General features: G+C 41.5%; 1 protein-coding gene across 7 annotated transcripts in view; it reads left to right on the top strand.

Moving 5' to 3' along the window:
* The window catches only part of PPFIA2 (PPFI scaffold protein A2), a 452,695-nt gene extending 437,786 nt beyond the window's left edge, over positions 1–14,909 (top strand). For 5 of the 7 annotated variants that reach the window (XM_088454381.1, XM_088454383.1, XM_088454380.1 and 2 more), the window contains 2 exons: positions 9,147–9,246; positions 14,505–14,909. In XM_088454381.1, the coding sequence (XP_088310507.1) occupies positions 9,147–9,208 (62 nt within the window). In that variant the 3' untranslated portion in view covers positions 9,209–9,246; positions 14,505–14,909. The remainder of the gene's footprint in view (positions 1–9,146; positions 9,247–14,504) is intronic. The other 2 variants (XM_088454382.1, XM_088454384.1) reach the window with 2 other exon arrangements.
* Positions 14,910–15,385: the final 476 nt, after the last annotated feature.

Below are 15,385 nucleotides of genomic sequence, written 5' to 3'. Positions count from 1 at the left end.
CCAGATCCGAGCCTGCATCTGTGTGCTGCTACCTTACCGGGTCCTAACTCCTGTACCACCGCCACCCGCACTGCCACCGCACCACTGCCGTTAATGCCTGCTACCGTTCCTGGTTCCTGGCCGTAGCTAAGGCCCGCTAACCCCTACCCCCTCTCCCCCGCATCCCGGCCGCAGCAAACGCCGTCTTCTTTCCCCCCAGCCCCCGCCCGCAAACGACGGCCATCTTGAAGCCACAGTGAATACACCTACTGGAGGCTCCTACTGCGGCTGCGCAACAAGTTGAAAAGTCCTATCTATTCAATGGCGCATTCTTGAGGTAATAGTTTAAAAACTGTAACTTTCTAACTTACCTGAACCCCAAAAGCACGTACCCTGGCACACTAGCTACCTAATAAAACAAACCCCAAGTCTAAATTCGCCCACTACCCTGAGTTATGCTTTCCCAAAAAAAAAAACATAGACTACAGCAGAAAAGTGGTCCTAATTGAGAATGTCAGAAAAATGTGACAGTTGGAGATTTAGATTACACCCAAATCCTCATTTTTTATGTTTTTGCCCTGAAATTTGGCATGCAGCACCGAGCTACAGTTCTACTCGCCCATGCCCAATTTCAGCTCGGTACCTCCAATAGCTTTTGAGGTGTAGCCTAAAAAAAATTGCAGTTTTTTTAAACGCAGCCTTAAAATAAGGGCACGACTGTGCTCTTATTATATATTATAATATAATAATGTAATAGTCATCTAGTCTGTAAACGTAATACAATCTCAGTCTTAGTCCTGTCTTTCAAAGTAAACTGGCCGTCTGGCTTGGCTTCCACAAGGTCTCTCTTGTGGTCCTCGCTGCGCTTTCTAGCCACAACTTCACACAAGTACAGTCAGAGGTTTGTGGTTTTCCCTGCCTGACTGCCTCCCACTGGCCTGGCTTGGCACACTGAGCTCTACAGCTGCCTCAGTCCTCCTTGGACTGACTCCACATGTAGCCTGCCAGGTCTGCTTCATCAGCCCCACATGAGATCTGTACACAAGGCAGCCCTTAGGTGTGGTCACACTTCCTTTTTGTTCTCTGTGTGGGCGGATCTCTACAGCCCCACACCCAGTCCATGGCTCACTATCTCCACCTAGCTTGATCTTACCACACAATATACAGTGTATATACCTAGATTTGTCAAGTCTGCCAATAGTAACTTGGGTCTTTAGGCCCACTCATCTCATGGATTTCACTTCTGATATGAATGAAATACATTTACTGTGAAGTGGTCAATGTGTTTCATAGACATATTGGTTTACAACTACTTATTATATATAGAAGGCACAGGTACATTAATTGATTGCATCAATAGACCAGAAAACAGGTTACACAGAACACCAATGAGAGACGTTAATACCCATCATGGTGCTTGTATAAACCAACTGCATTATCATATTGATCACCATTATCCCTGAAGAAAGTTCCCAGGATCTGAAACGCATTCTATTACATGATTTAACAGCAATACAATTTGTAATGTGAAGACCTATACAGACTTTAACACTACTGCTGTAACACTACTTACAGCAACCCCTGAACTTCAAAAATAGAGTCTGCATTCCCCAGTAGGGATGGACATTGAAAAGCAACATCAATAATCAATGACAGGTGATTTTCATTGGAATATGTTTTACCCGGAACATTTTGTCTGTGTGGATCTGGGTGCAGGCATAAAATAGCATTATGAAAACTTATGCTAATGTTGCAATTACAGGTAAGTTTATTTTCCCTGTTCACTTTACCAACTGTGGTTTTCTTTATATATTACAATACTGTATCTATATAGTCCTATATTTGCATTAATAGTATATCCTTACATAATGTCTTATCCTTTGGTGGTTAAATCAAGGTTAATTTAAAATCTTGAGCAGAACATACTTTATAACTTACAGTATGCCAGCTATGTACCAATGGCTGAATGTACAGATGTGTCCTTTCCTACTATTGCTTCAGTGTCGCCAAATAGCCCCTCTTGGCGCCAGAGGTCCTGTATGACTTGGCCTCACCGAGTGTCTTTTTCACTCATAATGTGAGTCTTATTTGCATAATTAATACACATTGAAGCAACAGAATGACATTGCTAGCATACACTGATCATCGGGCTGTGTGACATTTGTACATCTGTGTGATACACACAGCATCAGGCGCAGATCAGTCTATAATCAGCCTCCTGAGTAACCCTATGGTCATGCAGAATGGCCAGAGACGTTTTTAGTATATATGGGATCGCAGACACAGGCAGAGACGTGCCCAGAAAATGGTTGAAACGCAGGCGTGTTACAGTCACCACCACCCCCCCCTTTGCCGCCCACAACCAGTCTCTGCCTATTACTTTGCTAATATATCCTCACTACGAGCGACATCGGTAATGGAGCTTGACGCATGTGCAGTGCGACTCAGACGCATGCGCAGAACATAGATAATCGCTCAACTGTGTAAACATCGACATTGCATCCATCTCTGATTCAGGCCCTGGGTCTGGATCTGTGTAAGAGCTTTGATGCAAGCAGCTGCGACTTTCCCTCTCAATGGGTTCTGTTGTGCTTCATCTGTGATTTGTAAAACAAATTCCTGTGCACTGAAAGTCTCAGCCTGGGATCTCTAGTACACTGTGAGCGTCTGCCATGTGAATAAGATGCAAAAGTTAAGAAGAGAAATACGATACGCTTCTTCTCCCCTAGCTGCTCAGCCGCATTGGATGTCTCGCACTGTATGGCGTATGGACGCCCAGTAAGTGAGGACACATCTGTGCTGTATGCATCAATAAAAACCAAGCGGTAGATGGGGGCTGGCCAGCCACTAGAGCTAGTCAGTAGTCAGTGACACCATCAATGGTGAGTAAACATCGCAAAGCATCTGTTTTAACTAGGGATGTGCAGGCTCGAATAGGTTCGAGTTTGCACGCTGAGTTCGGATTTTTCCCTCAAAAAAACGGAACTCAGAAAGAGGCAAAACATCATCTTGCATGGACAAATATCATCATTCCATAATAGACCACAAAATAAAACAAAAAAAATTTAGAGATAAAAACAGTCACTTTGTAATGCGATGAGGTAACTTAATAAGGCTCCTTTGGTTAATTGTGCGGTGCACATGTGGTAGTATCTGAATGTTGGTTTGGAGATTGCAATAATCAGATACAGTAACTTTTTACATGACTATTGTATGTCCATAATATTGAACTCCCACTGTGTGGTGGGTACGGGTGACTGGTGCCTGTAAAGCAGGTAATGAAGGTAACTGAAATCGGCGGGGGGGAATCAGACTTGCTCTCGAGGTGCGAGAAAGAAGACGCAGTGATTTTTATAGAAATCTCTGCATCCCATTTTCAGTCACCTTATTAAATGTCAAATCTCCGCGGCTATGGGAAAAACCCAGCACAGCGGGGTTTTTTTAATTTTCACACCTGCAATTGGATATGCCCCTAAGGCAAAGGATCCCAAACTCTGCCATTACAGTCCAGGTTTTAAGGATATCCATGTGTGAGCACAGGTGACTTTAGTCAATTTGATTCAACCATCTGGCCTGAAGCATGGATATACTTAAAACCTGGACTTTAATGGCAGAGTTTGGGAATCTCTGCTCTAAGGGCCTGATTCAGGGATGGGCGCAATGTCGATATTTATGCAGTTGAACGATTATCAGAAAATTACATTACAGTCATCACTCACAGTGACTACTGCGGCAAATGTGCAGGCGTGTTGAGACCTTTTTCGGGGCGTAGCGCAGCCTTTTTCTGCAATCCCATACGTAATATAAATGGCTTCGGCGCCTCAGTACATGTGCCCATTCTGCACGACCATAGGGTTACTCAGAAGGCCGATGCTGCATATTTGTGTGCAGTCACTTGGATTTGTGAAGGCACCACTGGGCATCTCAATACAAATCTAGGTGTCTGTGCACAGCCAATGTGTACAAATTTGCAGCTGCAGTGGCAATAGCGTACATCTCTGCATCAGGCCCTAAGTGTAGCACTGAAACTTATTTACCTACAGGTTTATATGCAATTTGATTTCCAAGCTAAACACCTCTGCTTCATCTGGTCCCCACCAACTTTATAACAAGACATTCTGCTGGTGGATGAGGAGTCATGCTATAGAATAAATAGTATAGCATTAACCTACCTACAAAGATTGGAACAGGATATTTTGCATAGCTGGCACATACTTGCCTACTTTTGAAAAAGCATTTCAGTGAGATTTTTAAAGTAACACCTACAGATGCAGCGCACGGAGGATAGATGTAAGTGGACACAAGTCGTGCCACACATAACTTTTTACCTTCAAATGTGTCTTATTAGCACAGCATGCAAAATGCTACGTTACAGTGGTACAGCCGCAGAGACTGTAACATAGCGTTTTGCATGCAGATACACCAGCAGTCACTCACAGAACATAAACATGCTGCATGTCATTTTAATAAGCAGAAGCGGCTTGTGCTATCTATTCGCATCACTGTGCAAATAAGACGCATTTGAAGATAAAAAGTTGCAAGAAAGACGACAATCACTCCATGGCATGGCGCGACTAGAAGGGCTGTTTAACGTGCCAGGAGGCTAGATGTATGAGGACCCATCTGCATGAGTGTGGCAGTAAAGTGTGCGTGTACTGTTATATCTGGGAGGATTGTCATAAAAGTGACTTACATGCAAATGTAAACGAGCCCCAAAGCAGTTTGTAAAATCTACTTATTGATGCAAACACACTGATACTTTTCAGGGCTTAACATAGAATTTGACAGCAGATAAGAACCACTTGGCCCATCTAGTCTGCTTGCTCATGTATTTTGTTTTACAGGGGGTTCCATATAAGCGGCCGCAAGACACCTTATATTAAAATACATGTAGCCATATGGAAATGGCATTGATGATCCCATTTGAATGTATATATCTCTGATTTCTTTTTTATTCCCAAGTATATAACAGCTACCTAATGGGGGTAAGGTGCAATCAGGGAGATTACTAGACTCTTCAGGGAGTCAGGGAGATTTCTGCTATATCAGGGAGTCTCCCTGACAATCAGGGAGAGTTGGCAAGTATGAGCTGGCATCAGTTTGAAAAATAATTTATGTGGGTATACTGTAGTATTTTTTTTTTTTTATCTCTGCAGGGAAAATTACTTAGAAGTTGCAATCTAATTTAAGTTCACCATAGGGGTGTGATATTTAGGTCGGCATTCAAAATGTCGAAATTCATTAGACCAGCATGAGAATGTCGACATGGTTGTAATGTCGACTTTGAATGTCAACATATTAATTATGCTGACATTAACCATTTCAACCCTGATGTGATGTCGATATGGAATGTAGATCATATTCTGGCTGTCAGAATCCCAGCGCTCAGAATCCCGATGCTAGCAACCAGACGGTAAGTATTGGGGTTACAGGGAGGGTTAGTCACACCCAGTACTAACTCTGGATACCCCCTGCGTGCTGGAGGCACGCCCGGCCAAAAAGGGGACATGTCCTAAATAAAGGGGCGTTGCCTTGCGGGGGATCCCGACAACATGACTCAGATGGCAGCCCAATATCACCGGAATCTGCACTGTCGGCCCCTCTTCTATGACAGGATCCGGGGGCTGGCATTTTGGTGTCACCCCCTCCGAGGGTGACACCCAGGTGCAGCACGCATCCCCCTCATGACGCCACTGTTCCTAACCGTGTCGGGATTCTGAGTGACAGGATCCTGAGCACCGGCATCCCGTACCCAACCTGTCGATAGTGGCTTTTTTGTGTAATTCTGTCCCCCTCAGCTCTAGGCACCATAGCAGCTGCACCCCTTTAACCATGGGCGTAACAACAGTCCCTACCATAGTGTGAGTATCATACTCACTGGCGGGTTATTACTAGTATAATGCATGTAACCAGTTCTAAAAAATGAAAACCATTGCTTCAAATGTGTTCATATCCATTTACAATGTTATTAATGTTGGGGAATCTGTGGCACCACTGAGTTTTCCCAAGCACTGCCTGCTCCATTCACTTGCCTCCACTTGAACACATTGAGAAACCTAGACAGCCTAAAATCACCTCCTGCACGTGGATTAAAATTCTAATAACCACCACAATTTAAATGCATTTTCACTGGAGTTTGTACTTTCATGTTTGAATGCAAATGGAACGCCCGTGAGTATGATGTCTAATAAATGCTGACTTCAGGGATACGTATCAGTAAAATATACATTTGTAAACTAGTTGTCCTCTTTGTGAGTCCAGAGATTTTATTGAAACATTAGGAGAGTACTTAAGAATACCTGGATTGTTACTTCAATATGATAGTTAGATGTGATAGATGACTGTCAATCAGATCAGATGTCAGTGGGTTTGAAGACATTGGGTAGATAACGGGTTGCTGAGCTTACATAGTATGCAGAGGACAGCAATCATTTCTGCTCACACAAAAGTGAATTATGCATGGGTTTGTATGTACAAAATAGATTTTAGATCAAGAAAAAAAAATATAGCAAAGTGGACCTATCTTTTAATAGCTAAAAATGTACTTTGGTATGTATATTTTATTAAACTTTTATTTTATGAGGTCCTGAATGTTTATGCAGCTTTTTAGTTTATGTTAAATAGTGGTTCCCGACCTTAGTCCTCAAGGCACCATAACAGTCCAGGTTTTAAGGATATCCATGGCTGAGCACAGGTGGTTTAATTAGGACCTCATTCTTTTTTATATAAACAGCTGTGCTCACCCATGGATTACCTTAAAAATCTGGACTGTTATGCATACTTGCCAACCTTTGGGCTACCCACTCCAGGAGGGAGCAGCCACGTTTGGAATGGTGGGGGGCATATCGCTGCAGAGGTAGGTGGTGCTGGGGGGTGTTGACATGATTGCACCATTATGGCCCCACCCTTCACTGGACAATTCTATGATTACCGGCATTGTGAAATGGGGGGAGCTGGGCCACGATTCAATGCAAATCTCATCATCGGCTTTTGTACAGCCATGACCAAAAGTTTTGAGAATGACACAAGTATTGATTTTCACAAAGTTTGTTGCTTCAGTGTTTTTAGACCTTTTTGTCAGTATACTGACAATACTGAAGTAAAATTACATAATTTCATAAGTGTCAAAGGCTTTTATTGACAATTACATTAAGTTTATGCAGAGAGTCAATATTTGCAGTGTTGACCCTTCTTTTTCAAGACCTTTGCAGTTTGCCCTGGCCTGCTGTCATTCAACTTCTGGGCCACATACTGACTGATGGCCGTCCATTCTTGCCTAATCAATGTTTGGAGTTTGTCAGAATTTGCGGGTTTTTGTTTGTCCACCCGCCTCTTTAGGATTGATTACAAGTTCTCGATGGGTTTAAGGTCTGGGGAGTTTCCTGGCCATGGACCCAAAAGGTCGATGTTTTGTTCCCCGAGCCACTTAGTTATCACTTTTGCCTTATGGCTAGGTGCTCCATCATGCTGGAAAAGGCATTGTTTGTCACCAAACTGTTCTTGATGGTTGGGACTGATGGTCGCGCTCACATTTTCTTCTCCAGACAAGCATTTTTCCTCAAACAATCTGAAAGGGTATTCATCAGAGAAAATAACTTTACCCCAGTTCTCAGCAGGCCAATCCCTGTACCTTTTGCAGAATAACAGTCTGTACCTGATGTTTTTCCTTGAGAGAAGTGGCTTCTTTGCTGCCCCTCTTGACACCAGGCCATCCTCCAAAAGTGTTCGTCCTGTGTCATGCCATCAGTAAAGCATCCTGAGACCATTCATGTGTGGGGTAGCTTCTCAGGCAAAATTGTTAGTGATCCCACTCCCTTGGCTAAGGACACATCCATTAATAAGGAATGGTACCAAAACATCCTCCAGAGCAACTTCTCCCAACCATTCAAGAACAGTGGTGACAAACAATGCCTTTTCCAGCATGATGGAGCGCCTTGCCATAAGGCAAAAGTGATAACTAAGTGGCTCAGGGAACAAAACATCGAAATTTTGAGTCCAACGCCAGGAAACTCCCCAGACCTTAATCACATTGAGAACTTGTGGTAAATACTCAAAAGGGCGGGTGGACAAATAAAAATATACAAACTCTGACAAACTCCAAGCATTAATTAGGCAAGAATGAGCGGCCATCAGTCAGTATGTGGCCCAGAAGTTGATAGACAGCATGGCAGTGCGAATTGCAGAGATCTTGAAAAAGAAGGGTCAACACTGCAAATATTGACTCTTGCATAAACGTAATGTAATTGTCAATAAAAGCCTAAAAACACTGAAGCAGCAAACTTTGTGAAAACTAATACTTGTGTCATTCACATAACTTTTGGCCATGGCTGTACTACCCATTCCCTCGAGAAGTGGGCAGCTGCGAATGGCTCTGGGAGACCTGCCCACTCTCCTGGGTGGCCGGGAACACAACCCGATTCCAGCTGAGTAGGCAAATATGCTGTTATGGGAAGTCGGTATGTAATGCTGCCAGATCTATGCCCGGAAGATGAAAAAGTGACACCGGAAGGCCGAAGCATGAATATCCCGACTGGGGCAGGTGTAGTACCCTAACCCTCCCCTCCTCCCTTAGTGGTGCCTACCCCTAAAACTCCCTGGGTGGTGCCTAAACCTAACCCTCCCAGGGGGGGGTGCCTAATCCCCCCTCTTTACACCCTAACCCTCCCAAGGGGGTGCCTAACCCTAAGTCCCTCTGGGGGTGCTTAAACCAAACCATTTCCCCTGCGACTACATGCTATGATTCCCCGCTTACCTGTGTTCGGGATGCCGGCCGTCGGGATTTCGGCGTCTGGGGATTTAGACACCTATCTTTAGTATAAGGTCGGTATTCCGTCAGCCGGCATTCCAGATGCCGGTAATTGAACTGCACCCCGTTATGGTGCCTTGAAGACCGAGTTTGGGAACCACTGGAAAGGATAATTCCACTTGTCTCATATTGATGCTCGAACATTAAAATGTTATGTCTGTGGGCTCCAGAGGCAGCTGGAGGGACTATGCTTTGGCTAAAACAAATATCACGCAAGCAGAAAACAGGGTCCCATGAGATATTAACCATTAACAGAGGGGCTTCTTTAGTTTTTAAAAAGTGGAATTATCCACTAAACAAATATAACTATACTAAAGTTTATTTATGTCCAACAACTAAAGAAACACTTGTATTTTATTAGCAGCTGCCCCTTCAGGAATGCAGAGAGTAGACAGCTCCACAGTCCGGACATACTCATGTTGACAAAACTAAAAACAAAAAGAGCAAAGCACTGAGTTGCAGTAAGTATTCCTTTAAGTTTTGCACACATATTTCTTTCTAAGAGAAAATCAAATAATGAAAAAGGGAGGTATATAAATGTATCATGTGTATCATGTCATATATGTATTATCCAAAGACGTTGTTGTGTATTTCAGTTGATCACCCATATTTGAGATGCTTAACAGAACATCAAATAAAGCTCCTTACATAAAAAAAGATTTTTTTATATTTAATATTCATTACTCCTTTTACCCTGACTTTTATTTTATAATTTATTAATAAGCAGTAACAGACCCATCAGAGGAATTTACTGCTTGTGTTTGATTTGGAATATTATCACGCACCATGTGTGAGGTGGGAGCACACAGGGCCCTTGTGTAAAGTTGTGTGTGCTGCATCCCTAAAACATTCCCTTACTATGTTTGCAGTCTGTGGGCAACTGTGCCTACCCCATTCTGCATAGCGGGAATTACACATATTGGGCCAATGCGGAATTCTATTAATAAAGCTTTTCATGTGAAATGCGCGTCAAGGTTAAGACCTGACAAGCCGGCTGCAATTTCTACGGTAGATAATATTGGCCGAGCCAGTTCCATGCTAGATAGTCAGCAATGCCATTCTTTGTTATTTTACATATCAGTTATGATTTTTGCTACATCTTCACTGTGTGTTTATCTGTTGCATAATATAGGTTTATAGAGAGAGAGAAGGGATGGGGGTTATCCCAGAATGTCCAAGTGAGCCACACTGTGTGGATACAATCACTTACCTGCAGCATATAAGAGGGTAATAATGTCAGAGTGTTTATGTATAATACACTGTATATACATGACTGCAGGTGTGCTTTTAACCACATCAATTTTGTTTCAAGGGAATGTTTAATCTCTCTCTTTTGGACAACTAAGAATTAGCCTTAAACCCATTACTGAGATATGTTTGTGGCACATTCTGATTACAAAATCCCATTCTACGCACAGAAACTATAGTGTTAATATCAAATTTCATAATACAGGTTGAGTCTCCCATATCCAAATATTCAGAAATACGTAATGTTTTTAGCATGACTGAGATAGTGAAATCTTTGCTTTTTCATGGCTCAATGTACACAAACTTTTGTTATAGGCACAAACTTATTGATACTATTGTATACAATTACCTTCAGGCTGCGTATATAAGGTGTATATGAAACATAAATGAATTTCATCTATGTACACAAACTTTGTTTGAGCCACAAAATTATTGATAATATTGTATAAAATGACCTGCAGGCTGTGGATATATAAGGTGTATATAAACACATAAATGCATTCTGTGCTTAGATTTGGTCCCATTCCCAAGATATTTCTTTATGATATGTAAATATTCCAAAGTACGGAATATTCCGATATCCAAAATACTCCTGAGCATTTTGGATATGGGAGACTCAACCTGTAGAAGTGCAGATAATTGTAGATATTAAGGGATTTTGTCATAAACTGTTATAACATTAGGCACTTGGGGGGGAGGTTAGGGTTAGGCACCCCTAAGGAGGGTTATTGGGTTAGGTTAGTTAGTACTTACCTATCCACGATCGGCCGGCGGTATTTCATACCGATTCCTTGCGAAGTATTCAAATATCGCATAGCAATTTTGGGCCAATTTATCACATCTGAGAGGCTTAGTAAATAGACCCCTCAATTATTTAAATTGAAGACATTTTTTTAAATTCTTCTAATGATCTGGGTGTGAAGGAATGCAACACTCAATGTTAAATAGAAAACCCCTGCATATTCTATATATCTCCTAATAGGAGCATAAGCCATGCAGGTGAGGTCCTAATATCAAGAGGCAGTTGTCTGAGATAGCAACTGTATTACAACTTTATCTTTAAATAGTTATACATATTACGGAACTTTTTCATAAACAGTTATATAATACTAATATATAGAGATGTGCGGTTCGGTTCTCAAAAACGGCATCATATTGGCTTTCCAGCTGTCGCGTGTTTTGGATAGCCAATATGAGAAATCCGAACTTGCAATAATTTGGCGAGAAGCACTGAATAACACCGAACCCGTACATCTCTACTAATAAAGAGACCTGGCATATGGAGGGTCCCTTCAGTCTATCTGCCTGAACTCTGTCCGTCCCTGCCCCCCTCTTTTTGCTGCTCACCCCAAACCCTGCCACCCCTGCCCTCAGACAATGAGCCTGTTGCCCAGCCATCTGCTAATTTTGCCAATAAACCACATTATTGGGGCATGTTACAGAATATGAACACACAGATAATGATGATAGTGATCACCTAATCACATTTACCAATTTGCATGATAAAGATCCAAATTAGTTTTTATTACTGAACACTGGGGTTGATTTGGAGCTACTCAATATCCTCAACCTCAGCTTTGATATCTTGGAGTGTGTGGTCAGCAGTATATACACTGATGAGGCAAAACATTATGACCATCTGCATAATATGCTATTGTCTGTTGAGGCATGGACTCAACAAGACCTCGGAAAGCATCTTGTTGTTTCTGGTACAATGAGGTTACCAGCAGATCTTTTAATTCCAGTAAGTTGCAAAGTGGAACTACTAAGGGTCTGTTCCAACACTTAACACAATGGCTTGATTGAATTGAGCTTTGGTAAATTTGGAGATCTTGAATGTACCACAAGCTATTCTGGAACAACCATGCAGGGTCCATTATCCTGCTGAAAGTGGCCACTTCCACCAGAGAATACTGTTGCCATTAAAGTTGTACCTGGTCTGGAACTATGTTCCGGTAGATGGTATGTGTCAAATTTATGTCCACATGAATGACTGGACTTCGGTTTTACCAGCAGAATATTGAAAAAGAATCACATTCCCGTCTTGTATTCTTCCCACAATGGATCCTGGTGCAACCTCTTCACTAGGTAAATGGTGCACACCTACCCAGCTCTCCATGTGATGCAACAGATAATGGTATTCATTGGAGCAGGATACCTTATGCCATTGATCCAAGGCGCAGTTCTGACTCTGGTGTGCCTATTGAGGGCTCTTTCAACAGTCAACAGGTGTTAGTGCATCGAACACTGCGGCGTAGACCCAGGCCAGTCTGAGAGCCCTTACTGTGTAATTTAGTACATTACATCTGTCACCATCATTAAAAAAAACAAAATCTGCACTTCGCCCCACAGTAGTCCTTTTGTTGGTTTGTACCAGGTGGGATAGCATTCGTTGACCTCTCACATAGATGAGTCTTAGCAGCCCAACACCCTGTTGGCGGTTCATGTTTGTTTCCTTCCTAGGAATACTGTTGGTAGGTACAGTACTCTCCACAGTGGTCCTTGAGCACCCACAGTTTGCAGTTTTAGAAATGCTCTGGAACCTGCCCATATTTTTTGCATTCAGCACGTCGACTACAAGTACCTAATGTCAGATTCCAATCTAATATATCCCTGACCTTGACATGTGCCATTATTATAAGGTACTTAGTGTTGTTCATATGGGAGTGGTCATGTTTTGGCTCATCTGTGTATGTAGTTTTTGCCTCCATGTGTAAAAGATAATAATCATGTACAATTGTGTGAAATGCCCTCACCTATGATAGAGTCAACGGACCCTTGTCAAATTTGACACTTACCAGTGTGCATGAATCCAAACCTTTTAAACGCAATATTCACATTAGTTACAAAGAGGGTGTATACAAAATTGAGATGACAATAGTATACAATACAGTGTAGAGGTAAGTCCTTACTGAGCATGCTAAAATCGCACCAAAGACTACTGTCTTGCACCAGTGATGGATACAGTGGCACGCCATGCTATCGTCCGTTCATTAAACTGCAATGCACATTGCAACCACAGGGTGGCCAATAGCCTGCTTGCAGTGTGCGAGTTCCTACTGTCTGGCCTGGCTGTGTGCTTACATTTGCTTATTTATTCATTCCAAAGAGGTCAGTGTGTTACTTATCATAATACACCACAGAGTATCAGAATATTGTACAAATCTCCATATATACTGTAACTTGTGAAATATTTGATCCTTCGGTACTTGCAAGTTTCTCTGGTTCATTGGTGTATTCACAGCACAAAGCCGATTGTGATTATACATACTGTCCTGGAGCAGCTTTACGAATTCTCTCAATTTGCTTTTGAAGTTTTGAGAGCAGGGCCGGACTGCCCATCTGGCACATGCCAGAATGACCAATGGCCAGTCCGGCGTCAAACCCCGGCCGAGCAGCTCTGCCTCCCCGCGCTCTGCTCGGCCGGGGATACTGAAAGAAGGAGGTGTGCCGTGAGGCCAAGTCCCTTTTTGAGATGAGGCCATGCCCCTTTTACGGGACTGCTTCGCAGCCCCAGTTCGTCCCTGTTTGAGAGTATTAGAAAAACTATGCCGGGACCTCTGAGATTTTTACGTAATTCAGGACGCCAATAAAAATTATTGAAAAACACTCAAATTTAAAGGAAAAATATGAACATTAAGGAAATCATAGCATGAATACTATGTGCATGACTACATAGGTGTAGAGTTTAACAAAAAGCATCCCGTCTCCTGTCTGGTACACTACAGGCTTGCATTTCTTCAACTTAATGTTTGGTGCAGCATATCACTGGATTGTTAAAGTGAAGAGGGAAATAAAATGGTTACAATTACTGTAAACAGAATTATATACATAACTATATTGTACCTAAAAATATATTTACTGTGAATATCTAAATACAGTATTTTTTCTTGATGGTATTGAAAATTATTAGAGCTGCTCGGAGTAAGTATGTACTGCATTTGGTCATAAAGCAAAAAGGCTCTTGTATGACCTCACCCTTCATAACTGTTATGCATCCAATCATCAAATGCTTTCCAAATAAAAAAAAAAAAAACTGGAATACCACCTGACTAAAGTACAAATGAACAGCAGTGGACAGGCACAAAAAGTGCCTAATTTTCAGAATTGAACAAACACAAAGAAAAAGTAACATTAAATAAGATTTCTTTAGTATCACGGAATGTTCAAATCACCACCAGGCTATAAACAGTCATTATCAAGCTCTTGAAATTAAACAAAAAAAAAAAAAAGTTCTCTCTCAGATGTAGTAAATTAATTGATTTACCATACTTTGCAGATGATCCCAAAATTATTCAGCAAATTCTCATACTCATCATTTATTTTCCCCATTAATTCATCTAATTTAAAATATTTCACCCTAAACTGAAGTCATCAGAGCAGCTGGAAATTATTCCAAAATCCTTTCTGATTTGGGAAAGTTTTCATGTAAATAAACCATTCCATCTAATTCCTTCATCTGTTCTTGCAGGTGGCCTCTTTTAACTATCTACCTGAAGTGCACTACCTAGGAGACCTGTAGCAGCGAGAGAACAACTGGGTGAAGCCCGGACAACAGAATGAGCGCTGAATACAAAACTAAAATGTGAAGATATTTTTTATGTACTTATTGCATAATTATATGCTTAGTTTAAGAGACAGAGAACACACTATCAATATAAGAAGGATATCCATGATCCTTAGAGATTTAAATGTGCACACATTAATGGGATGGAACAAGTTGTTTTTATGTTCTGTTACATCTGTTTTCCCTGTAATATACTAGAAATATTTAAGTATTTAATGTGTATTTATTTTCCAAAGTGTAAGTCTTTTATTTTCTGAAGTGTAAATGGTTATAAATATGTTTTTTTTAATAAAAGTTAAAGTTGAAGAATTCTATGTGGGAAGAACTGACAAAATAGCATTGTTACTATTTGTACCTTTCCATCTCACTGTTTTTACAGTTTTTGGATTGTAACAGTCAGTATGTTTAGCAGTTAGATGCCTCAACATGTTTCTCCTTCTGAGCCTCTATAGATACAGCTGAATACCTGCCTCTGCTACTGTCTGGTATAATCTGGCTGTGGAGCCTGAGTGAACTTTCGAAGGCGCCGATAGGTCAGACACTTAGAAAAGCACTGTGACGGCTCTTCGAGTAATGAACTGTTTACATAAGTCAATAGCAATCACCGAAACAAAACAATCTTTGTAAATCAAAGTCATTAAATAACGTAACCTGTGGACCAAGAAATTACTTTGCTTTACCGAGAACAAATTTTGCTTTCTCTCATCTGTTTAGATGTCAGTGTCTGCTGGATCTATGAATCCAGCAGTCTAAACATCCAGGTTTTCTATGTACAAAACTTACTC

This window comes from Taudactylus pleione, unplaced genomic scaffold, assembly GCF_031769625.1.
Source record: "Taudactylus pleione unplaced genomic scaffold, aTauple2 ptg000040l, whole genome shotgun sequence".
NCBI lineage: Eukaryota > Metazoa > Chordata > Amphibia > Anura > Myobatrachidae > Taudactylus > Taudactylus pleione.
This window is presented reverse-complemented; position numbering and strand designations above follow the sequence as displayed.